At 42.0% G+C, this 27,010-nt stretch overlaps 2 protein-coding genes across 2 annotated transcripts in view; both read right to left on the reverse strand.

Moving 5' to 3' along the window:
* The window catches only part of LOC144798077 (maestro heat-like repeat-containing protein family member 2A), a 29,801-nt gene extending 25,398 nt beyond the window's left edge, over nt 1-4,403 (reverse strand). Inside the window, exons 1-2 of the mRNA XM_078668851.1 lie at nt 4,350-4,403; nt 3,164-3,283 (exon numbers count right to left, since the gene is read on the reverse strand). Coding sequence (XP_078524977.1) covers nt 3,164-3,283; nt 4,350-4,403 — 174 coding nt within the window. The remainder of the gene's footprint in view (nt 1-3,163; nt 3,284-4,349) is intronic.
* A 417-nt stretch (nt 4,404-4,820) lies between these two features.
* Nucleotides 4,821-27,010, reverse strand: part of LOC144797661 (maestro heat-like repeat-containing protein family member 1) — a 28,949-nt gene continuing 6,759 nt past the window's right edge. Inside the window, exons 2-9 of the mRNA XM_078668377.1 lie at nt 18,458-18,620; nt 17,128-17,226; nt 15,477-15,598; nt 14,572-14,718; nt 7,922-8,014; nt 6,322-6,400; nt 5,791-5,904; nt 4,821-5,145 (exon numbers count right to left, since the gene is read on the reverse strand). Of these exons, the coding sequence (XP_078524503.1) occupies nt 5,042-5,145; nt 5,791-5,904; nt 6,322-6,400; nt 7,922-8,014; nt 14,572-14,718; nt 15,477-15,598; nt 17,128-17,226; nt 18,458-18,620 (921 nt within the window). The 3' untranslated portion in view covers nt 4,821-5,041. The remainder of the gene's footprint in view (nt 5,146-5,790; nt 5,905-6,321; nt 6,401-7,921; nt 8,015-14,571; nt 14,719-15,476; nt 15,599-17,127; nt 17,227-18,457; nt 18,621-27,010) is intronic.

Consider the following 27,010-nt stretch of genomic DNA (forward strand, 5'->3'; position numbering starts at 1 on the left):
GAGTCCAGGATGAAGCCCAGGTTGCGTGCGTGGTCTGTTGGTTTGGGTGCGCTGCCCAGGGCGGGGGGCCACCAGGAGTCGTCCCAGGCGGAGGGTGAAGATCCCAGGATGAGGACTTCCGTCTTGTCCGAGTTCAGTTTCAGGCGGCTGTTCGTCATCCACTTGGCTACGTCTGTCATCCCTTCGTGTAGGTTGGCTCTGGCGGTGGCGGGTCGTTGGTGAGGGAGAGGATCAGCTGGGTATCGTCGGCGTAGGAGATGATGTTGAGGTTGTGTTGGCGTGCGATGGCTGCAAGAGGTCTCATGTAGACGTTGAAGAGGGTTGGGCTGAGCGAGGAGCCTTGAGGAACGCCGCAGATGACTCCGGTGGCTTCTGATCGGAACGGGGGGAGGCGGACTCTCTGTGTTCTTCCGGCGAGGAACGAGATGATCCATTCCAGTGCCTTCTCCTGGATTCCGACGTTGCTGAGGCGCCGCACTAGGGTACGTTGGCAGACAGTGTCGAAGGCCGCGGAGAGGTCTAGGAGGATGAGGGCCGCTGTTTCTCCGTTGTCGAGCAGGGCTCGGATGTCATCGGTGGCTGCGATCAGGGCGGTCTCGGTGCTGTGGTTGGCCCGGAAGCCAGACTGCGAGAGGTCGCGGGATCCGTTCGTCTTGAGGAAGGCGGCCAGCTGCTTGTTGAGGGTCTTCTCGATGACTTTTGCCGGAAACGGGAGCAGCGAGATGGGGCGGTAGTTCTTGAGGTCGGTGGGGTCGGCTGATGGCTTCTTAAGTAGAGCGCTGAGTTCGGCGTGCTTCCAGCTCTCCGGGAAGGTAGCGGTGTCGAAGGAGGTGTTGATGATGTCCCGCAGGTGGGGTGCGATGACAGCGTTGGCCTTGTTGAAGACGTGGTGAGGGCAGGGGTCGGTCGGAGATCCGGAGTGGATGGAGTTCATCGTGCGGATGGTATCTTCGGTGCTGATCGGGGTCCAGGCGCGGAGGGTGGTGGTGGGGGGCGGTGGTTCAGTCGTGGCGTGCGTTGGTTGAGTGCTGAAGCTGTTGTGTATGTCCGTGATCTTGTTGTGGAAGTAGGAGGCGAGGGAGTTGCAGAGGTCTTGCGAAGGGGTGATGTCGTTGTTTCCGGCGTTGGGGTTGGAGAGCTCTTTAACGATGTTGAAGAGTTCCTTGCTGTTGTGTGCGTTGTTGTCCAGTCGTTCCTTGAATGCAGTTTTCTTGGTGGCGTGGATCAGTTGGTGGTGTTTTCGGGTGGCGAGCTTGAGGGCAGTCCTGTTGTTCGGTGTCGGGTCTCTGCGCCAGGCTTTCTCGAGTGCTCGGCAGTTCTTCTTGGAGCTCTTGAGTTCTTCGGTGAACCATGGGGCTTTCTTGCTGCCGGGTCTGCTGGGCGGGGTCTTCAGGGGGCGAGGTCGTCTGCGCAGGTGCTGATCCACTTCGCGAGGTTGGTGGCCGCCTGGCTTGGGTTCGTTGCGCTGGTGGGAGGGTTCATGCTCAGGGAAGTTGCGAGCTGGTCGGCTGTGATCTTGTTCCAGTTTCTGCGTGCAACCTGTTGCTGGTGGTGGTGGATCGTGGTCCTACTGAAGCTGAAGTGGACGCAGCTGTGGTCCGTCCAGTGGAGTCTGGTGGCGTGGCTGACGGCGATGTCCTTGCTGGATGAGAAGACGGGGTCGAGTGTGTGTCCGGCGTAGTGGGTGGGGGTGGTCACCAGCTGCTTGAGTCCGAGGTTGGCGAGGTTGTCCAGCAGGGTGGTGGTGTTGCGGTCGTTGTTGTTCTCCAGGTGGAAGTTGAGGTCCCCGAGGAGGATGTAGTCAGCGGAGGTGAGGGCGAGCGGGCTGATGAAGTCGGCGATGTCTTCGCTGAATTGTGTGCGTGGTCCCGGGGGTCTGTAGATGAGGGTGCCTCTGAGGGTGGTCTTGGGGTTGATGTGGATCTGGAAGTGAAGGTGTTCGGCGGGTGCGAGGGTGTCGTCGGTGTTGGTCGTGATGCGGATGGTGTTCCTGTGGATGATGGCGATGCCTCCTCCTGTCTGGTTGACGCGGCCAAGCTTGAGGAAGTCCTACCTGGTTCACAGTGATCAAGAAGGTCATGGCACCTCTGCTGTTATGGAGGAATTGGTGAGACCATAAACCACTGTGGCCTACTCTCCCAGAGACACTGACAAAGCCAAGAATACTCCAGTTTTCAGACACCATGCCACCTGCCATTGCCCATGCTGCCACATATCACTTTCAGCCCCACAAGCACCAGTGAAGAGCACTGATCCAACACCCATTCCTGGCCCCTAGTCAGATGACAGGTGTTTCCTCCAGCTACTAGAGATAGGATCAACGTGTAAGTGCCCAAAGGTCTTGAGATGGTCCAAGAAAAGAGAAGAAACAGAAGAAGTGCCCAATACAAAATCATACATGAGGCCTGTGGAAGAGGAGGGCAATGAAGGAGAAAGAGAATAACTAAAGGATATTATCAGACCACTTTCTGAAACTTGTTGTTCACAACAGTGGACGATTTTGCACAACATAAGAGCAGGATAAAAGTTATAAAATTGGCAGAAGGTCCACAGTACGAATCAAACCAGCTGCAATAGTTGAACTTCGGGACAACGACTCCACTCGCAGTTGACATCACTAACTCAGACCCCACAATAGTAAGGGTACACTAGGTTAAACTTTTCACAATAATGGAAAAACCATAGATTGGGTATACTGGAAGAATGACTCTTGAAGTGAAAGCTATAAGTAAATTCACTTGAGTGGTTTGGTTCACATCATGGGCACCCTGGAATAGCAAGACATGAAGAAAAGGCATGTACAGTGTTGGCACTGATGGGCAGCTGCTGAATTTCAGGTGCAAATGTAAGCAGACAGATGGATAAGGGACACCCATAAAAGTGACGGAGGGAGAAAGACGCACTGGAGTGGAAGTAGGGAACATCAAGCTCAAATGAAGAACATAGAATGTCAAGGTGAGACTATGGGAACTAACAAGAGGGACATGAGGTCTATATTCCACCATCAGGGGCAAATATGTGACACTGCTGATGTATATTATATGGCAAAGTAACTACGTTGGGACACAAGGGGGCTAAAAGGTCCACTTATTTCTTGTGTGCTGACTACTGTTGCTGTTCCCTAACACATTCACCTCCCCAAATATGTGCATCTGCCACTTACCTGCTCTTTGATAAGGAGGCTGGTTTTTTTAAGCACATAATCCATCACAGCTCTTCCGTTCACATCATAAAAACCTTTGGCTGTTAAACTGGACATTAAAATTAAAGTGGCAAGAATAACCTGTAATTGAGAAAAAAGGTAAGCATGGTTAGTGAGAAACCCTTTTGGTGTATGAATAGGAGAAAATCACACATTCCAGTGAGAAAGTAGCAAGGGAGTATGAGAAAACCATGCATTCTCTCCTTCCTTTTGTCCACAGAGTAGACAGATATAAATTTTTATGTGTGGAAAGCCAGTACCTGGATACAACCTTTTAAAGTATGTTGCAAAAAGGGCTATTATGACACTCTGAGAATGAAACTAGAGTCAATTTAATCAAACTGTTTTTACAGAGTGTCTGACTGAAGTGTGATTGAGGGAATATTCAAATATTCCAGGTGGGCTACACCTTCTATAGGTGCCTGAGATTTGATAAAAGATTAAAACAAAATTGCAAAATATGCCTAGGTAGGTTACAACCAACAAAAAAGCACTCAGGACCTGATATTGATTACAAAAATGCAAATGAGAATTCAATAGGCTGTGGATTCCACTGCTGAGGGAATTAAAAAAAACTAGAGTTGTCTGTGGGAAGAATGATGGCCGCTGTCTAACTCCACCTGTAAGATTGAGCAGACATCCCAACACAGACAGCAGATAACAAATGGGTTGCAGTACTTAGAGTTCATTGTCCCACACCTTGTTGTTTGGTTGATCCATATCACTTTCAAGAAGTCGTTTTGGCTCTAGACCGTAAATAGTCACAGTCTCCAGTATCCAGCATTGAGTTAAAATTCACATCCCTAACATGGTTCTTTACGCTGTATATTTGCACAATCTGGCCACAATGGCTTCAACTGCCAAAGAATACATCCATGCTTGATTTCTGTGATTCTAACATTCCTATCAGAGTCCTGTCTCTGATGTTCCTGGTTTAATCTGAAAAATATCTAAGAATAACTTGGTTTATATCGTGCCCTGATGTTAAAAATGACAAACCCAATACACCTCTCAAAGAGAATCCAATAGAGACAAAGTTATGGCAATACAGCCTTTTGTTCGTTATCAAAAGAAAACAGCTTTGTTGATTTTCCTTTGTGCCTATGTCCTGTGCTTGCTAACATGCTGAACATGGTGATTCTGATACTGAGTTACTTGCTTTCTCCATGGCACTGAAGTTAGGCACATTGTGGACATACATGGCATCAAGAAAGTCACAAATATTCCAATTTCTACATAAAATACATCTTTTATATCACAATCAGACTTTTCAAACGTGCACATTGAATATTATCCTGTATTATCGATTCACGTTTGGTGAGATTTCGCTGAGACATAGCCCAAATATTATTCTTGGTAGAGACATTTGAAATACTTTACACCACGGTTGTTAAAGATTTGAGGAGATATTAATATTCTGAACTTCAAAACCCCTTATTTGATCATCAACATTCTCCTCCTCAGTGAGGGGTATTACAGATCAACTCAATGTGAAATACAGACCAAATATGTTAACAGCATACACAAACTTTCTTTTAACACACATTTATTAAACAATTAGGGATCAGCAACCTCTGGGATTGGGTCTGAAAATAATGCATTGACACAAACTAGGGCAGGAAAACTGGGATATGTCCACTTGGACAGGGAGACAATGGAACACAAGACACACTGAACTGACAGAAATGGCTGGAGGTTGCATGACCCAACACCTCCACTGAAGACTTGCCTTGGAGAAAGTCAACAGATTGTGGTGTGCAAACCACAGCTCTGAGTCCATGTAAGTAGGACTACTGCACTATGCAAAAACTGCATAACTTAATTAGATTGAGTTGCTAATTATGAAAGTGCTTTAACACACGTATAATAGCTTGATGGTACCTTGCGATTGTCATCCTCAAGCACGTGACGGACAGCATCCAGATAAAAGGCACCTTCTGAATCTATTAAATAAAGCAATACACCAAATGTTCATAACACATAGATATTGACTTTGTCTATTAAGATCAAGATTAATACATAAGTAGTGAAGTTTCAACTATAAACTGTGATTACCACCCTGAGGGTCCTGTCTTTCAGTTTTGGTTTGTGAGTCTGTGACTGTGAGCCCCATGGGGATATCAATGCCTTCATGTTTCGCCGTGCATGTCTGTGTCATCATGTACCACTGAGCGTGTCTGTGTCGACCTGCTCCATATTTTATTTCCCTTTTTGTTCCTGTCCAGTGTCTATGTCAGGATCGGTTTTCACAGTGTCCCTGTCCCATTAATGGCTCACAATGGGAACAATTAACCGAAAAGAAAACAGTGGCACTCCTTTATTTCTTCACCATGATTCACATAATTGAAGTTGATGTAAGCAAGACTTTATTCGTAAATTGCAGTGCTCTACCAGGAAAAGTTGGCAGTTAATGTAGCTGAAGAATATAAAATGTAAGTATTTTGCTTATAGCTGCACCATGTTGGACAAGTAAGGGAGTAAGTTGGGAATACAACTTAGGGCTCCGGATTCTATGACAAGCATTATATCCCTTTAACTATTCTCCCTGCCTAAAACACACACTGCCACCCACCCACTGACAGTCTTACCAGTTTCCGAAAGGAGCTTGCAGAGCAGCTGTAATGTTGTGGCACGGGACTCTGCACCTATCTGCATCAAGCTACTTTCGAAATATTTATGGACCTCACTAGAGTGAGAATGGGCTGCAAGAGTAAAGTGAAAAGAAAAAATAGACATAATTGAAAAATAACACAACATAAAATTATGCAAGAAGGAACTCAACGCCGGGGAGCAGCCCATCAAGGCCATTCTTCAACGCATGTCCAGGAGGTATGTTATTAATGGCCTGCAACATTTAATTATGATCTTACGAGCACATGGTACTCATGTGACTACTATAGCTGTATATAGTAAACTGGGCACCATATTCCAGTAGCAAGCCAACCAATGTACTGGGTGAGGAGATAAATACTGAAGCAATAGTATCTTTTAAGATGATCAAGTTACGTGCAGGGCAGTGTACAGAAATTAATGTTACAGAGGACCTGATCCCTAGTAAAGGCCAATATATACTTGCAGTATCACAAATATATACATACATACATTTATGACCAACTCACCCAGTGACAGGATAATAGCCGTGGACAACTTGAGTGGCTCTTCTGTTTCATCGGAAACCCCACTTGAGGGTGTGCAGATCTGCCAATAACAAAGCCATAATAAATAATAATGGAAGCTAGGCTATCTGAAAGCCAATCCCATACATCCAGACAGCAAATAACTTCCAGTGGGGGAATGATAGCAAAGGAGTTTGTCAGGACTTGTGGGGCCATGATCCATACCACGCTACAGTAAAATTAATTGTGTGGAATACAGCATATTCAGGGTGCCCGATATTGGTGGAAGTACAAATTCTCAGATACCACTCTAAGATGGATGCCTTAGTTTCCTATGGTTTTAGGATAGTTTGTAGACTCAGAAGTCTGGCGAGATTGCAGAAGGTAGTGGTACTTAATGCTTTTAACAAAGCTGGCACTAGTGGCGGCTATTCAACGTAATCAAGACGAAGACTGTTGTTACACTTCATCTTGGTTTATCTCTGGGGAAGGTAAAGCTGTTCCCCTTTTGCGTCCTACGGTGTCTGGCCAGCATAGTGGGTTGCATGCTTTTCAGAGCAGGCCTTTTTTGCTTCACTTTTTGCCCATTTTACGTCCCAGGTCTCTAGTCAGCAGAGTGGGGAGCGAGTGTTTCTGTCAGTGGCTTCATTAGGGCCTTTTTCTGTTCTCGCCGCCACTTGCTGTTTCTGCTGTACCACTTCATTTTTTTTTCTTTACCGGCATTCAGTTCTCGCACTTTGGCCCTCATCAGAGATGCTTGTCTTTTGTTTCCCATTCATTCCAGATTCCACGTGCCAGCATTGCTATTTGGAATTTTATGCTTATGGCCGTCAAGTTGTGCACCTGTTTTCAGAGGGCCTTCTTATATGTGGACTGGGGTCTTGAATGCTTCAAGTTTGGATTGTAAGGATATTCCAGAAATGTTGTGTATTTGGATTATTTGAACTAAATTGTGGGGTAGTTTCTGCACATATTGACTTTAGGAACCTTAGTGGGATAAATACTGAATTTCCTTGATTGATGGCATGAATCAAATGCATATGATATAGCCTTATTATTATTAAATATATAGATTTAAGATTGGGTGTACTGTTGTTGGGAATGTCATGAAGAGTCCAGTATATGTTATATAGTAAAGTCTAACTGGACAATTGAACCTCCGAGATAAGCTTTGTTAGTATTATGTATCTGTTGTAAACCATTGTTATTGGGTACAGCTTTTTTCTTTCAGGTCTCCATCCTTGGTGTTACCCCTGGGTCCCTTCCCTTTCCCTGTCACTCTGTTCCTCTGTTACCTATTATCAGAGCCAGAGCTGCCGGGAGGCAGACTTATGGGTGGTTCTTGCAGAGGAGCTCTCAACACTGGCAGATTTATATCCATTGTCTTCTTTCTTTGCATCCTAGAAGCAAATTGGTTCACATAGGATTTTCATGGATTATAATTTAATAATTTATGCAAGAGAGTTCCCAAATGTTGCCCTTTAAAAACACTCCTACTATAAATTGGATTAAGGTAGAAACTTTATTTGTTACAATATGTTACACAGGAAATGTCTGTCGCCTCCCACTGAAATACTTTGTTTTTCCTCATGTATATACTTACCAGGTGATGCAGGACGGCAAGCACGGTTGGCACAGTTCCATTCAGCGCTCTGCAACTCTTAGTAACAGCTGCCTTGATGCATAACTCAAGGGTCTGCAAGGAGATAAGAAAATTGAGATGAGGCCAAAGGGCAGTTTGTGCAAAGGATGATGGTCAGTGGTGAATTACAAACTTCAAAGTGTACATTCTATCTGAATGCAAGAGTGAGTTGGTGTGCGAATGAGCTCTCTTGTGTACTAATTCTAAACACATATGACCACAAGTAGATTTTGACAGATGACCGTGCGTATGTCCATTTTTTTCTTTCCTGGTTGCTCTGTTTTCTTGACTCACAGTGCCTTAAGATCTCTCAGATCCACGTAGTGATTTCTGTAGAGGTTATCTGTTGGAGTCAGATGTTGGATTTTAGTCCATCAAGGAACCAGAAGAGAACATGTTCAGCAGTTAACAGGGGCATGCCCTAACACATGTAGCCTAGACTCACTTGTCATCGTAGGCCCTGTATTCTTAGCCACTGTTGATGATGGCCCTTGCCTTGGTTGTCCTAGTTCTCTTGGTGGTTTTAGTTCTCTTGGTTGTCTGCTACTCCTTCTTCTTATGGCACTGTCTAGATCCTCTTGGCCATCTTAGTCCCTTCCTTCATGGCCTTGGTCTTCCTGCTCCTGGTCCTCCTGCTGGTCTTGGTCTTAATGGTACCCATCAGTTTTGTTGATCTCTCTTTCCTTTTCAAATCATCATTCTGCCTTTGCTTTTCCTGTCCCTAGTTCTCCTGATGCGTGTCCCGTTGTGATTCCCTTGATGGCTGTGTCCTCTTGGTGGACCTGGTAATCCTAGTGCTCCTGGACGTCCTGGTTGCCCTGGTCCCTCTACTCCTCTTGGTCATTCTCCTCTTGCTGGTCTTCCACCTATAGGTTTTCCTCTTCATGCTCCTGGTTTACCAGGTCTTCCTTTTAATAGTTCTCCTAATCTTCGTATTGATTTTCATGTTCTCCTTTTTCTAAGTCTCTTCCTCCTGATCATCCTCTTATTCTTCTTTCTCTTCTGTCAACTCATATTTTCCTCAAAATCATCCTCCTGGTCTTCATCTACATATTCTTGGTCCTGGTCTTCTAGGTATTGGTCATTAGCCATAAGTAGCCCTTATCCTCCTGAGATCCTACTTCTGTTAAAAGGATTATCTTTACCATGGTGCTTATTGCTGTGTCCCTCCTAGTTGTTCTTCTGGTGCTCTTGCCCTGGTGTTCTTCAATCTTTTCATTCTTCTGGTCCCAGTCCTGCTGGTCCTCATGATCTTCATTGTCCTTATGTTCATGGTCCAGCTAATCTTGGTCATCCTCTTCCTAGTCCTCTGGATCCTCTGGTGCTGTTACTCCTAGCAATCCTGGTGTTGGCCCTCAGGTTTTTCATGGTGGTCATGGTGGTGGCTGCTGTTCTGGACCTCCTAGCCTCCGCTTTCTCTTTGTGGTCTTCTTCCTCTTACTGGTCTCCCTCCTCCTGGTTTTCCTCCTTATTTTCCTAGTCCTCTAAGAAATCCTTTTCCTATTCTTCCTGGTCTTGATCCTCTTGGTTTTCCTAGTTCTTGGACATGGTATTGGTCCCCTGTTGGTTCAAGTTTTCCAATTCCTTCTGGTGGTCCTGGAGTTTCTAAGCTTCTTGGTTGTCCTGGACCCTCACCTCCCCTTCTACTCATCCTCATGGTCATCTTCCTCCTCCTCATTCTGTGTAGGGTCTTCACAGTGGTGTAGGTTCTCCGTGCTGACCTGCCCATCTTCTTCCTTCTTGTTCTGGTGGTACTGGTCCTCCTGATGAGCCTCCTTTTCCAATTGCACATCCTTCTTCTCCATTTCATTCCATTCCAAAGTAGCTTTATTCGAAAGTATACTTATAAAAGCACAAAACAAACAACATTTAGATACAGTTAAAAATGCCTTGGCTGGATAGATAAAAATGTTTGATAAAACCTATCAAATGGACGAGATAGAAGTTACACCCAGTTAAAATAATCAATCACATTCAGTGGCCAGGCTAGGGAAGTTCAAATTAATGCTCACCAAAAAATTACCCAGATTTAGGTTTCAGCCTAGGTATTTGGCTACCGCTATTGTGATAAATGGTAAAGTGCTGGTGCGCATAAGCCTTTCCGCTTTGGCGCACCTAAATGTGCAAAGTAGTTTGCACACTGGAGCCAGCCAAACTTGCCTAGGGAGTGCATAGGCGGGACAGGCAATAGGCAGGTGGGCAACTGTTTCGCTATGACTCCCACAGGCAGGACAGATGTTATCACTTGTGGGAGTCCACCTGGACATAAGGGACTTTAAAGGTAAGGAGTTGGAAGTAAAGCTTCCATACTCTTGGCCTGGTGATATTATCCCAATAGGATTCTAATCTGGGTGTGAGTTTTGTTTCTAAGAAGATTCCCACCATAGAAGATGAGTCAGAGTTACTCCAAGCATTAAAAGCAGCCCACTCCCAATACTTCTCTTTTAGGATGTTTTCAGATGGAAGCCTCTAATGGGTTCTCCCATAGCATTCTCATTCCCAGGACAATCAGGCTATTCCTAACACCTCTTAACCAACCAATTTTATGGAAGGCATCAGATATTATTACATCCAGAAAACCTGAGGCATATGATGAGAGTTCATGTGTTGTTCACAACCTGCGCCAATATAAAATCGGACGCAACTTGGCGACATCAATAATAGCTTTTCTACCCAAATCATATCTAAGTGGCTTAAGAGGGGTGCTTTTTGAGAGATTGGTAATGCTACGGAGGAACTTATTTTCAGAAAGAGTTAAAGGTGCTGCTTTCTCAAACACCCATTATTCGGCGCCATAAAGAGCGGAGCTAACAGATTTAGATTCATAAACTTGGAGGACTGGTCTAATTGTTTTTTTAGAGACCTTTTATGCTCCAGACTTAAAGCTCCCGTAACTTGTCAATGTTTCAGGGCTGCTAAATCTATATGGCAGTCCCACTTAAGTTTCTTCTCTAACTGTATACCCAAATAGGTAAAAGCCCTGACCAGTTCAAGTGGTTGTTTATTCATAAAAACCCTCCCCTTAAAACTTCGATGCGGATTAAAAGCCATGAATTTAGCTTTTGACACATTAACTTCCAGGCCTCGAGCAGCAAAAAAATCTTCAAAAATTGATAGAGCTCACTGGAGGCCACTAGGAGTCTTGGAAATAATTAATGTGTCATCTGCAAACATTAAAATAGGAATTTTTACACCTGCTAGAGAAGGGGCATCTGTATTCACTGGCAACAAGCGGTCCACTATTCCAATAATATACAAAGAGAATAACGTTGGTGCCATGGTACCGCCTTGCCGTACCCCTCGTTCAACCGGAAACTAGGTGGTGACCCTACCCTGCCCTCCCCAGCGGATTCTAGCATGATTGCCCTCGTGCAGCCTCATTACGAAGGTTAGGATCTCGTCCGAAAGGCCTAATTCCTTCAACGTCACCCATAACCGGGAACGGGGGACAAGGTCAAAAGCTGAACGTAGATCGACAAAGGCAGCATAAAGGCTGCCCTTGCCCAATGTCACAGTCTTCCACTATGAAAGAATAAAATGAATGACTTGATCAATGGTGCTAGTGTATTTAAGGAAACCCTCTTGGAATGGGGGCAATTTACTATTCTCTTCAATCCAGTCTAAGATTTTGTTCAGGATCAACCTCCCAACTACCTTCTGAATTGTATCCATCAAGCTGATAGGTCTGTAGTTCCCTGGTTGAGTTTTATCTCCTTTTTTATATACTGGAATTATCACGGCCCCTTTCCAGGAAACCGGGATCGGAGCACCCTGGGCCGTTGCATTTGCCATCAACAAGATGTATCTACCCCATCGTATTTTGTCATAGAGGAACACATCCGCAGGGACACCATCGGGTCCTGGCGCACTACCTCCAGCAACTGCACTAAGAGCTGCTAAAACTTCTTTGTCATTAAAAGCCTCATCAGTTTAAAAAACATAACTAACTTCTTCCATTTGATCATCTAAAGGGTTACGCGCATATTGGGGCCCAAAGTAATTAACCCATCCTTCATGAGAGACATGAATTAGCGGCTGATCAGGTTGACCCCTCGGCCTCACTTAATGATATTCCAGACTAATTTGGTATTATTCTGCAAATTAGCTTCTATAGGTCCTGCCATCTAAGCTCATCCCATAGGCACTTGGCTTTATGGATAGCTTTTTTGTATTCATATCTTGCAGTACGGACAGTACCCATTTCCCCAACCCTGATAGCATTGCCAAGGGCAATTCTTGCTTGCCTACATTCATTGTTATACCACCGAAAAGGTTTGGAGTCAGCTAGTTTCTGGCTTCTATGGCGCTTAATAAAGTGGCTACTTGTACTTCTTCTCCTCTTTGGCCTCCTGGTTCTGGTCCTTCTGGTCTACTTCATTCTACTTATTCTCCTGGTTTTACTGATCCTCCTCTTTGTCTTAGGCATGCTGGGCCTTATGTCCTTGGGGTCTCAGTCATCCTGGTCGACTGTGGTTTTTGGCTGCCTGATCCTCCAGGTTTTTCCATGGTCTTCCTGCTATTGCTTTCTCTTCATTATCTTGGAAATCTAGTTCCGTGTGTTCCTAATCCTGCTAGTGATCTTAGTCCTCCTCCTCCATTCAGTTGTACTGAACTTTTTGGAGAGTCTTGTTCCCTTGTCAGCCTCCTCTGTTTGACCTCCCTTTCACCCTCCTGTTTCTCCCTGTTCATCCTACAGGTCCTCTAGCTATCTGCCTGCTTCTCCAAGTGATCCACACTCCACTAATGTAGTCTCATCCAAAGTCAGCAAAATACACCCTCAAGCCAAAGGGCACACTTAGATGTAGCATGGGTGTATGAACACTATTGGAAATACATTTTACCATTTTTTCCTGTTAGATAGTAAAATACAGACATAATTGGGGTGCTCCTCTAAAACCTGGATCCATGTATGCGCCGCTACATCTGTTTCACTATTAACAGTTGTGGACCAGGATTGCTCAATGTCCCTCTTGCACCCCTGCACACTGTGAACCATGGGAGTACAGAGGAGCCTAAAAGGATAGTGTTCGCTTATGAGAATCAAAGGCAACGTGGAGGCAGGAGCTGCAACACAGAAGATGGGTGACGACTAAAAGCAGTTTTAGGAACACATTTAGCTACACAGATGCTAATGAGGAGAATGATCACCTGCAATGAAGGCTTGTAAGACTCATTGGGGGAACAACCCCAAATTATGTATATGGTCAATATGCCATACAACAAAATTCTGTCATGTTTTTATGTTTGTAGCTGGTATTCAAATTTTTATTACAAGTGGAGACTGTCAAAAGAAGGACTTGTAAGGAAATTTGAACATCCTGTCCTTTTAACTGTAAGTGCTCAGACCTAGCAGAAACTGTTCCACTTAGAGCCTCAACATTAATCTACAATTCTCAAGCCTTAAAAACAATAGTTCTGTGGAAATGAAAATTGGCAGATTGGAGACGTAATGATTCTAATAGTGTGTCCACCAAGGTCTACGTCACTCTTGCTTTTTCAGCTAATACAGTTCGCACGTCTCTAACTACGGACTCTTTCCTTTGCTAATATTTGTTTTTATAGCAACTAAAAGTAGTATTCTATAATTCCAACACATTATTGATTACCAACATGATACATTTCCAGTGCTCCTCTTAAGACTTCACTGTTTTACCTGTATGTTCGGTCACCAGGAGTGCAATGCAAAGTCATGGGGCTCCTTAGTGAAGGTCATTTGTAAATGTACTTGTATTTCACAGGGTGTAAGCAGCCTCTCAGACTAGAGAAAATGCAATGGCACACTGTTTGTTATAAGAGGTCACTAGGGCTTTAGTAAGCCCAATTACTGCTTGAGACCTATGTCAGGGCTCTAGTGACTGAAGATCTGCTGTTTTGTTATGATTAACGCATCAAGATGGAGCGTCAGTATGCTCAATTTCACTTCTATAACCAATTTTACTTACCCAGTATCACAACAACAGGCGAAGCAAATTTCAGCACTGTTAATGTTTATTTAAAATCTAGCACAATTGCTTCGGTCCACATTTCTCCTTTATTAATCCCGATTTCATATGTAACAAATACAAATGTGCATTTTGCTTCTCTGGCTGCCTTCATGGATTGTGTACTAATCACAATTGAGCTGGTTCAGTATTTGGAATTAATGTTGGAAAACTATATTCCTGTAATCCCTTCATCTCCCAAAACAATACACCAGCTCAAAACTGAAATAATTACCAGGCGTGAATGTGTCAAATAGTGGGGAATTACTGTCCGAATAGGTGTGGTGATTCTATTTCCCAGGGTTACCTAAGGGGCAAACTTGGAATCATACATTTTTCCTACATCCCAAAATTTCTGATACCCACAACATTGGTACTGTTGGGAGCGGAATGCCAATATGTTGGCCCAATGTACACATGATGGAGGCCTGAACCATCTCACAACCCCACCTGTGGTGTAACTAACTCACCAATGGAATCCTGTAGTTCTGTATTCAACCCTCATTTCTCAATAATGTAGTGTTTCATTGCAGCTAATCTCTCATTATGAGATACAGTGTTCATTATGAGTGGATCATTTGGGATTGGTTGAAGTGGCAAGCATGGACAGCAAATAAAGGTCACACTCACCGTGAGCAAACGAAATGCCATATCAGCAGGCAGCTGGGGCTGGAGCCTTTCAACTTCATTGACCAACCAAGGAAGCTCCTTATCTAGTTGCTCCTCTGGCAGAATGGAGGCCAAATGTCCCAGAGTGGTGATGACCTGCCCCCAGACCTGTTAAGATAAATTACACCAGGTTTTCAGTTCCACACACTAGACATTAACTACTAAGAAAATATGAGCCACATGTGGAAGTAGAGGGTTCCCTGGAGAGGCAGCTGCACTTGACATCTGTTCACTAGGAAGTGATTCTGTCATGCAAAGGTAGTGGTTTCTGTCACTGGCAGAATATTCCAATAGACAAAACTGATTCTCTAAAATAGAAATGTTATCCATGAATTTGTTTCGCTCTTGTCTTATTTGGATGAGGGTTCCCCACCCACTCTCTCTATTTTCTCCCTCTCCCCAGCTCTTTTAAAAAAATATATTTCCCCTGGCTCCTATTCATGGACAGGTTGTGGTAGACATAGAAAATACACTACTGCAGCTGCGATTTTATTAAATTGCCCTAGATTCTAATTCTGTCACTTTCTTTTTCAAAAATGCTTATTACACTTACTGTTCCCTAATACTTAAGTATTATAGCATGGTTTAGCTTTGATTTTGTTTTATATATCTGACCTGATAGGAATTTGATACTTGGTCGGGTACAATAAAGGTTTTTACACATTTTATTCATATACATAAATAGAGATCACAAGTCTGGGTCAAGAGAATGAATTTCATATTTTTTTGTATTTCATCAAATGAAGTATATATGCAAAGGCAGAGGAAGGGGCAGTCAATGTGTATGCATCAGTTATCTCACAAAACGTAACAGCTCTAAACCTTCATCCACTGCACTCTGTTCTTTCCCCACTCTACCAACTCACCTCCTGGAGACTGGGGATGGTTTCAAGAAGAAATACCTTACAGGTTGAGTAGGCTTCAAAGAAAAGTGTGACTAGAGGAGTGTCTACACTGGAAGCAAACTGGCCTGATAACATCTCAATGACTGCACAAAAATAAAAAAATTACAGTTAAGTTCAAAGGCTTAAGTGTTGCATTAATCTACACATGTACCACCTCGTCTGGTAGTGCATAGGACATACTGAGCAAAAACAGTGCAATACGTCTGCTGATAGGAAATGATTTTTAGCAGGTATTAGACTCAATTCACATAGGTATTCTATGACTCTCATAGATACTGTAATGGTATCCATTTCGATCATGCATCCTATTGCACTTTTGAAGCATTCTAGACAATATAAGGTAATAATTCCACATTACTGCAACTCATTGTATTGAACTAAAATGAAGGAAAGGCAGAATATGTGTCACCAGAGTACTTTTTACATTCAATTAGCAACAAAGCAATTTAGTTTGTACAGTTTTGTTGTTTATGAAATAAGAGTGGAGAAATCAGATTTTGCACAAGTTATTACTGTATGACGATATTTGCCCTCTTGGCAAAATAAAAAAAAGTATGTAAAAATATAAAAGATGATGCATCCGAGCATTCCTTATCAGTAATTTTGTGAATCATTTTATGTGGTTAACAAAGAAGTGCTGGTTCAGATATCACCAGAGTAAAAAGTGGTGTAATGATTTTGCACTCTTCTGCTAATCAGGCAGGAAGACACTACACTGGTTTTAATCTCACATCTAAATAAACACTGATTCATTCAATTTCCTATATTAAGCATAGCAAAACGTGTGAAATCACATTGCCCCTTTTTCTGTCCTAATATTGAAAATGTTTAGTTGGGAGCAAATCTTGCTTCCTGCATTCTTTATTTTTCAAGAGGCAAAAATGGTAAAAATATATTTACTCCATGATTTGCACCAGTCTAAATCTTTACTTAACACGGTGACTAGTTTGCAATTGTGCGAGCTCTAGGTTGCAACAAGATGTCTGTGCCATTGAAGTGAACAATTACCTCTGGGAAATGATGTACAATTTTTACAGGTTTTAATGCTCCACTTCCTAGGAAGGTAAGTTCACAACATAAGGCCTGATTCAGGCTGTGGCAGATGGGTATCCCGTCACAAATGTGATGGGATAGCCCGTCCCTCTTATTACACATACAATAGGATACAACTTGTCCACCGAACTCTAAATCAAGCCCTTCGTTTTTTATTACTGAAAAGAATAGGGGTTTTCCCGGAGGTGCACTATACAGACTAGAGATGTGTTCCAGTCATTACATAGCAAACTTGACACAGCAGCTCAGCATGCCAGTCCAATTGGCAAATGTACTAGAAAGTAGTGGAGTTACACATTATGCAGACCATTGTTGCAGTTGAGTTCTGATTTGTGCCACAAATGAAAGTTTCATGCAGATAAGTAATCAGTTGTTGAAAACAATGAGATGAATAGGGACTGTTATTCTCTGCACCAATCAGACATAAGAAATTGCATCTCTTTGCATGAAGGGTGCTCTCAGGAAATGTTACAAAAGTGAACTTAATAAAGGTGTCCTGTCCCAACACTCTCCCAACCATCAAACCAAACCCGACCGCTCCACCAGCGCAGGTGCACACCAAGGCTAAACCAATATTTCTGGTTGATTGTAGAAGCAGTCTTCATTACAGGAAAGAGCGTTCTGAGAATCAGATCTAGATATGGTTCCATTTCCGGTCCTGTAAGAGAAAATAGGATAAACAATATTAATTAAACTAAACACTATTACCAACTTAAAATGATGAGTGTGCTGCAAAGGTGATGTTGGTCATGAAACATATTGTAAAAAAATCTTGATGATTGGCTTTGTATATTTTCCACCCAGCAGAACATAAAACGTAATGCAATAAGCGGAAAAGAACGTTTCGCATTGTCTTTTCCCAGGATTCACTCGCACCTTTTTATGACGGTGAGGAAGGAGTTCGGCATTATAGCAGAGTTGCTGCATTTACAGAAATTCTAAATCCTTGTACAAATAAAGGCTTAATAGTTGAGTAGCTGGTTGGTGTAGAGCTGTTTCAGTTTTTAACAGTTTTTCCTCAAGAGACATAATTAAACAAAACCTGTAAGGGACATCTGGTACTGGTATGTGGTGCTAAAATGTGAATCTAAAATGTGAAATTACTAAATTTCAACAAATCTAAAACAATATGTATCATTTGAACATAATAACCAAAATAGCAGCAATACATTTGCATCTTTCAAAAGTGGCTGTCAGTGGATCTGTATTTAAGATGCAACCATTCACTTCTAAGGCCTCTTGCTGGAGTTCCATATTTTGAAGCCATCTGATGGCATAAGCACGGAGATGCTTGTTTCTTTAATTAGCACTGTACAGAAAGTAATCGTTTTAGAGCTTATTTGAATTACCATTATGACATGGTGTTGCAACACATAGTGGTGCTGTTGTATTTCCTTCCAATTAATTGTCACTTCCTTAAAAAAATTAATTGTTTTAACTATGCGGGCTGAAATGGCAAAGGCATGGGCATGGGACTCTATTCTGAATGCCACAATCAGTTTGAAATATATGTAGAAAATAACTTAAATATACCCTGTGGCTTCTTTCCACTTTCAATTTGCATTGTATATGCAATGCTAGTGATTGATCCATTCTCAATCATCACTGTAAAATGCATAAATTCACCATACTGTTATGGGTTTTGTACAAAATGTAGAAATACTTTAAACAAGCAATGGAGTAAGGGAACTGAAAGAACAATGGAGTAAGAGAACTGAAAGAACATGTTGCCACATGCTTCAGAGCCCACTCTGTGTATTTGAGTGTTGTGATGACATGAGCCATAGACAGATACAACTATTTGCATACAGACCTAAAATGAATGTAGAATCCGGTAGACTGCCACAGAGCACAGTGTTTGACAACAACATAGCATTTTTTCAAATTACCGTATTGAATTGTCATTTGATGAATGGCCCAAAAAACAATCTCCTCTGGAATAGAAGGCACCGTAAACAGATTTACAATCTTAGAAGATATTGACTGTGGTATCCACTTGGTAAGAGAAATTTGACACATTAAAGCCATCCTTTCAACTTCAGGCGAATTCTCCTAAATATGCAGAAATAGGAAATATTGGTAATTTGAAACATTTGTGCCGAACAAGAGGAGAAAAACAAATACAAAACAAGTATTAAGTACCATGGATCAGGTATAGAGAGAATATTGTGAAACAGAAGATGCTTGAACAAATCAATAACGGCTTGATTATGAGTTTGGCGGATGGGATACGCCGTCACAAACGTGACGGATATCCCGTCTGCCATATTACATGTTCCAACTATAGGATATAATGGAATTGTAATACGGAGGTCGGGATATCCCTCACGGTTGTTATGGAGTAAACCTGTCCTCCAAACTCCTAATCAGGCCCTAAGACTCAATTATCAATAAGATAGAAGCGGAGCAAATAACAACAATGTAATCACTCCTTCAAATAGACCAAGTAGAACCAGCAGTTGCCAAAACAGATTGAAAATAAGGCTGTAGTCTGAGTTTTTTTGACCCCTAGCAGCAAGAAAGTTTACAAGATAAAAATGGGTCATAATAAAATTATAAATATATTGGTACCCCAATGAATGAATAAATAAGTCCATCAAAATATCAGAAATTCTTGTCTTTTCTTAATTTCACATCAAAAAGGTTTTTCTTTTTTTTATAAATGAATGTCTTTCTGCACTGCAGAGGTATCCAAAAGTGACTGATACCATTTAGGATGTGCGCCAAATGTATTGCTTGGTACAGGCTGGGAGGTGCGAGCTATTCGACCTAGTCGCTTTCTGTATTGGCATGGGGCATATATCATCAGAAATAATTAATTCTATTTGGCTATTCTCTAGACCTGGATTACCTTAGTGTTGTATACTTATAAAATATCTGTACTAGGGGTATGAGTTTGTGAAATATTTAACCTCTTTTCAACACAATACTGGCCTTGGAGACTGCAATATCTTTTTGAGCGGAACAAAAGGTAAACTGGCTTTAAAAACACTGAATGATTATATTTACAAATATTTTACCTATTTTAAGTCTAACACAAATGTATTTTAAACACTCTAATTAGGATGGACTGTCTTAGATAAAAATACATGGAAATACATGATAAAGCACAATGTCAATAAATCAACTGTACTGTAATGGTATAATACATGAACTACATGCTAATAACAATGTGGTGTGTTACGAAATAGGTCTACAGTTGTTTCATCTCCTTTTATATCTTGATAAAAACATGACCTTGCTAGTGAAGTCCTGAAGTCTCAGAGGCCAGAGAGGGTGCAACAGTGAAAGATGTGTGGCACTTCCAAGCTGCTGTTCTGTTTTGTACTGCCAGCATATCGGAACACATTTGGAGGTGGGTATATTACTTAACTTCATTTTCATGGGGATGACTGGGCTTCTGAGACTCTCCGTAGCACCTCCCAAAGTGTGCCTCGGTAGGCGTGCTACCTTTGCACCGCTTCCCTTAGATTTAGACATCTTCTGCGATCCAGTTTGCCTTTGCCAGTGCTTAGTAATTTGAAAGAAACACCTTGACAAAAGTGTTCCCTCATTTGTATGGGCCCTAGCCTCCTAGCAAATGGTGTAATGCATCTTGACACAGTGTGGGGGTGAAATGGGTGCAAGTACAATGCTTGTTACAAAAGGCCCAGCACATGCCTTGGCAGAATCTGCTGCAAAACAAACACCACCTACCTCCTGTGGTTTTTGCCAATCTAGTCCATGATTTAAAATGAGTGCAGCCCCGAACTCTCATCCCCTTTCTTACTCTCTCTTCTCTCAGTTTCTCACACACATAAACAACTACACACACAAACCAGTACAGACATGCACACACATTTCTGTGTGCAAATCTGGTACTAAAATAGGCAATTCATTCTACAAAATACAAATCAAGATCTATGAGAGAGCTTTACCTTTGAATCTATTAGTTTGTTATTTACAGATTGACTCTATTTTGTGTTCTCAGCCCTTGCCTACCTGTGGAATGTAAAGAAGAATCCAATTCTCGGTGTTACAATATTGCTACCTTTGTTAAGATATTTCAGAAGTTGTTTAGGAGTGAAAATATGGAATTGGGGGCCTGATTTTGTATTTGACAGGCAAAGCAGTGTCCTCCAGGGTGTCAGAGGACATTGCGTCCGCCACCCCAATGGTATTTGAGTTGTTATGTTTCAAGCTGACCTCTTGCCCAGCGATCATCTCTGTACTTTGAAAGGAACCACTGTCACAGCGGTTTCCATCAAGGTACAAAAGGTTTGGTGGATGGCCATCCTCGGTTTGACAGCCGTTCACCAACTATTTAACTTTTTTTTTCAGAAACCCATGAAGCGGCAGTTTCTGAAAAACAAAAGATTCATGACTTCCACACTCTGGGAGTTTTCTCCCAAGGTGTGGAGATCATTATTGTTTTTTCCTGTCCCTCACAGGCAAGTTTTTTTGCAGTGATTGGCAAAAGAAAATGATTCTAGGCTTTGGTCAACTGAGCCATCAAGAAATCCACTGATTGAAAAGTTGTAGTCTGCCCATCTGTAAATAAGGCAGGTGGACAAAAGCTTGGAGGGCAGGGTACTCCGTCATATTTGCAATGGTATAACCTGTACGCCAACCTCTAAATCAGGGGCCTAATGTTTGTTATAGTCTTATTAAAGGCTGTGCAAAATATATAAAGAGGTGAAACAATCATAGACCTGCGTTGAAATCCACCGGTTTCTCTCCTAGATATATATTGAGCATCATATTGTTACAAAGAAATATTTACTTTGATGAATGCTCATTTACTTTTTAATTGATTTATGTATTTACAGCTTTCTTTTGTCCTTAGTTGTGAAATAAACCTCTCTTTCTTTTACTGTCAATGTGCAGAAAAAATAGAGTGGATAACATTTGAGATGTTATGACTTTTTCCGTTTGACCAGATTAATGTTTTTCTAATGTATAGATGTATTCATAATTGAAAACCTCTGAACACAATATGCAAAAAATGTATTTAATAGTTATAAAAATCACAACCAAGTATACCATTATTTTGCAATAGAATCAGAGATAAAGCAGAAACAGTTTTATTGTTGCATTTATTATGGGTATCGGTGCGGGATGTTGTGTTTATGTTTGAGATAAGCTGTATAGAGTAAAGTTTGTGAGACTTATGATTTGGTGGGTATTGAGAGTGACAGTGGTGGTGCAGGAGTTGTTGGTCAGTATGTAGGTATAAATTATAGGATGTCTGGTCTGGGGGTTAGAATTTACCATGAGGCAGTTGATTTATTTGAGGGTAACATAGGGAGGGCTCTGCGCTCAACCAGGAGTAACCTTGACTTCTGGGCCTCCCTGCCTTTGTCGGTTGCGGGGCGTGTGGCATTATTAAAAATGATAACCCTCCCGGTTTACTCTATTACTTTGTTACCCTGCCGATTTGGATACCTGGAAAGTGCTTTGCCCAATTCAACTCCATTGTTTCGAGCTTCCTGTGGGGAACGGGACTAAGAAGAGTGTCTCTGCCGACCATGATGCGCCCGCGTCGGGAGGGAGGCTTTGCAGTGCCGGATTTGAGGCTTACTACAATGCAGCCCAGTTCCAATGGCTCACACAACGGCTGGCATGGAAGCTGGGAATGGAGACAACCCAGAAAAGAAGGGACCTAGAGCTTCGTCACTTGAGTCGGATTTTGCTACCGTTCCCTATGCGGGAACGTGAGGTATCCAGGGATCTATGGGTCCTGAGGCAATGTTGGTATAGGGCTATACGACGCAATAAAGGGGTCCGGCATATGCCCCTGAGATCCCGGTGTGGTTCTGTGAGGAGCTCCCCCATGGAGGAGATTGACAGCGGCTACATGACTGGGAGGAATCGGGGATCTCCTCCATTGGAGATCTGTATGAAGATGGTGCACTTTTACCATTTCAAGACCTCATGCAGAGGCACGAACTTCCTGCTCAGGACTTTCTCTTGCACGCGGGATTAACAGCTGCTGTGCGCAAGCACTGGAAAAAAGGGTTAGCGAAACCACGGGTCTTCCTTCCCTGCCAGTATGTGGTCACCTCTGTAGGTAGGATCAAGGCGGTGACGGGCTTGTATCGGAGGTTGATCCAGGGCTTGAGGACACCTCTGGAGGGACTGCGTATTAAGTGGGAAACTGACCTGGGAACGCCTATAGAGGAGAAACCTTGGGAATTGTTAATGGAACGGGCCTGGAAATGTTCCCGAAACGCAAGATTCCAACGTATTCAATTTTATGTGTTTCATCGGGCGTATCTTACGCCTCACAAAGTTTTTTGGCTCCCACGCTACCTGCCCACGATGCAGACTGGAGGGTGCGGTATGCATACACATGTTCTGGGATTGTCCGCTGCTTTGGGGATTCTGGGGAGAGGTACTGGCCAAACTGACAGAGGTGACGGAGAGGGACCTGCAGAATACTCCAGGGGTATGCCTGTTGCACTGGTTCCCTCACACTTCCCACAACAAAACCACCAGTAAGTTCCTAGACCTGGGGTTAGTTCTAGCCAAGCGTGAAATCACTAGCCATTGGAAGGCGGCCACGGCCCCTAGCGTTGCGCGCTGGCTAAGTGACTTTACTAAGTGGGCGGATTGCGAGAGGACGCTCCGCCTCCAATTAGCTCGGAGGACTGACAACGACAAATTCTGGGAGTCGGCGAGAGCCTGGGTGGCGTTGGTGGATTTGCTCAAGAATCCGACTGAGGATGATGACTGACCTCGCCGGCTATGGGTGCCCTCTTTATTATATGAGACTGCAACAACAGGTAGTGAGTTGAGAGAATGGGAGGAGCAAGCGTGGAAGTGGGAGTGTCCCTCCGGCGGAGATGTGGGCTACTGACATAGGACTAGGGTGGAGTATGCAGAACACATTATGAGCATTACATGCACGGCTAGGGAAAGCGACATGTCTGAGGGAGGTAGGTGGTAGGGTTCGGGGGGGTAGAGGGCGGGGAGTTTGAGTTGAAGGGGGCGATTTTGTTTGTTTTAATCCGTGCTGAAACATAGAGGCTGACAGTGCCTGAATAGGCTCAGAGCAACACAATTTAGCCCTGTAGAACTGTGTCTCGGGTTCACTGGGATATAACTCTTGCTATTAGAAAGGCCTCACTCTATATGTGGAACAAATGGATGGACTAACACAGACTTGGCGGGGCGAGGCAAAATATAGATGGGGATACAATTATTGGTCAAGTGTTGCGAGACTAAGGTAATGAAGTTGCATGTATCGGTGAACTGTTTGTGCATTGCATGAAAACCTAATAAAATATGTTTTCAAAAAAAATAAAAAACGTATAGAATGTCTGGTGCAGGTGTTAATGTAGGGCTCCGAAGGAGGTGGAATGTAGTTACAGAAGTAAGCGAGACTTAAAGAGTAGGAAGTGGCGTGTTTCCTATTGGTGGATTAAAAGCAATGGTCTCTAACTAATCAATCACATGTTACTAGTAGCTCGCAGACTGCCATTGAGTAGCTCACATATGATAATTGCCTGTCAACAAGCTTGAGAATATACAGGTGCCCACCTGATAACACAGCTATTTAAAACACAGCTCCCGTTCCTATGATTTACTCAAACGCTGACAGTGCTTGAGGATGCAGACTACCCTTTTCTGAAAATAAATTCTTCATTTTCTACTTCTTTCTAGCCTCATTTTACATGTCTTTCTGTTTTCCTTGTTTTATGTCTCTCTTTCATTTCTCAATGTATTTTATTCTCTCTTTCTTGCTGTCCTCTTTCTTTATTTTTCCCTCTTTCCCGCTTCCTCCCTATTTGTTTACACTATCTCTTTCCTTCCCTCCTTTGTTGTGCATTCTTTTTCAGTTCTCTTTCTTTTTTTCTTATTGGCTTAATATTCTTCTTGATATTTTTCTTTCTTTTTTTCTCATTTCAACCTCTATTTTCAATTTTTCCTCCATTTTCCAGTTTTTTGTATCTTTCTTACTATTTCTTTCTTCTCTTTTTCAATCTTGTGTCTCTCAGTAATTCTTTCCTTTCTTCTTTAATTTTTTCTTTTTTCTCCAATTTCTGTTTTTCTCTTTTCTTCGTTTATTATTCTTTCTTCTACTCTTACTTAATTTCCCTCCTTCTCTCTTTCTTTTCTTTTGTCCTATCTCCATCTTTCTCAATGTTTTTCTTTCTCTGGTTGTTTCCTTCTCTCCCTTCTTTTTTTCAGTCTTATCTGTTTTCTCTGCCTTCATCTTCCCTCCCCTGTTATTCTTTTTCTGTATTTCTCCTTTTGGTGTTATTACTTATTGTTCTGTTTCTTTCTTGTTCTCTTTTCTTCATCCACAAGGATCTTTTCTTAATTCCACCTCTGATCTGATCTTCTCCCTTCTGTTTTCTTCTACTTTTTTCTCTTATTTTTTTTCTTTCTTTCCTTCCATTGTTTTCTCGCTGTCTTTTTCTTTCTCTCACCTTCTTACTTTATTCTTTCTCTGTTGTGCTCTTCATTCTTTTGCGTACTTCTTTTTTTACCATGCCTTCTTTCTTCCTGTATTTTCATTCAACCTTTCCTAGTTTGTTTCTTCGTCTTTCATGTCTTCTTAATTGCTTTCTTCCTTCATTTCCTGCATTTGACTCTTTTCTCTGGGTATTTTGTCCTCGTTGTTTTTTTCCTTTATTTTGTTATTTCTTTTCCTATATTTCTCTTTCTTTCTTTCTTTCTTTCTTTCTTTCTTTCTTTCTTTCTTTCTTTCTTTCTTTCTTTCTTTCTTTCTTTCTTCCTTTCTTTCTGTTTTTCTTTCCTGATTTCTTTCTTTATTTTGTCATTCTTTCTTTTTGTTTTATTTATCTTCCTCTCTTATACTCATCTCTCTATTTAGGTGTTTCAAGAGCAAAGGGACAACACTGATCCTCAGGGACCCAATTGTAAACCTTTACGTTACAGCTCCTGTTCTATTAATACTTTATGCTCCCTGTATCTGGAATGAAGAACTTAAGGGTACTCTAGGGGCAGTGTTTAAGTTATTTGGTCTCTGTGTGCATTTATAAAATTCCTATATTAGACAGTAGCTCAGGGAAGGTTTGAGACTCCTGATTTAAAGAGTGTACTTGAACTCTAGGAAAGAAGTATATGCTAGCTAGTTGTAACTGATGTCTTTTGTGATGCAGGAGTGTAGAACAGCAAGCATTGGGATGTAGGTTTCATGTGTGATGTAGGTAGTGAAAGTGTGGTATGGAAGTGCAGTGTAGATGCAGGTTATAGTTTAGCTGGTGGTGTCAGATTTCCCTACAAAAGTATGAGAGTGTCATGCTTACCCTAATGTGCATTGCATAATGATGTTGAGTACACTCATTTTCTACAGGCAGACCATTTAAGGCACACTATTTCTTTCTTCCTCAGGACACACCCTAATATCAATATAATAATTCATCACTATCAACTCTAAAGTACTACTACACCAAACTAAAGGACCTGGAATAATAAAAAACATAACATTCAAACACTAGATAACACAAAATTAACTGTTGTCTTTTGAGTGTTAACAGCAGAGAAACTCCTTACTAAAACTATTAAAAGGGAATAATTGAATATTGCACCCACAATAGTATCAGAGATGGTAGTTAAAAAGATCAGCACATTGCATTTTACTCCTTCCTAAAGAATTCTTAATGGAAATACATGAGAAACCGGTGTGTACATAACAAAACTGTTTGGAACATGCCATATTTTATAGTTAATTAATTTTTTATCTGTGCAATGGTTTTAATTAACTATGCACTTTACAAATAAAACGGACTTACTTAAGCTTACTTAGTTAATAAGGCCATTTTAAAAATAATGTGTATGGATACAGTGTTACGTTAAGTGTTTGCAGTTTAATTGAAATAGAAATACTATCGCTGAATTTCAAACTCTGTGAAATCAAATATAACTTCTTGCTGCAGACACAGCTGAACTAGCACCTAATCTATCATATAGGTCCATCTGACATAATGTTATGACACAGTTGCAGCTGGTGTCAATGCAGTACTGCACATAGAGTTTTTCTGCTCTGCCTTCAATGAACGGCCCCAAGTGCAAGGTCAACATGTGGCCATACATACTGGATTTTCATACGGTACATCAGCCTGTCTGAGCGCTACTGATTTTCCTGCTAACAGCCCTTATTTTATTAAATCTGTCATCCTTTGTCAAATTCTATTGAAGGTGTTGTACCTGAATAGCATGGTCAGAATATTGACTGACATAATACTCTGTACTAAACATTGTTCATAAACATTATTGCCACATTTAGGACATGATATTCATGTCAAATGATCGACTATTTTTTAAATTTTATAAGAATTCCACAGTAGCAAAATAAATAATACATAACTGAACACATACATCAAGACTTCCATCATTGCCCATTTTAAGCCCCAATCCTAACCAATGCCCTCGACATCAAGTTAACATGAAGTACAAACTATATGATACATAATAGACTTAATTACTCCCTC

Source organism: Lissotriton helveticus, chromosome 12, assembly GCF_964261635.1.
Source record: "Lissotriton helveticus chromosome 12, aLisHel1.1, whole genome shotgun sequence".
Taxonomy (NCBI): domain Eukaryota; kingdom Metazoa; phylum Chordata; class Amphibia; order Caudata; family Salamandridae; genus Lissotriton; species Lissotriton helveticus.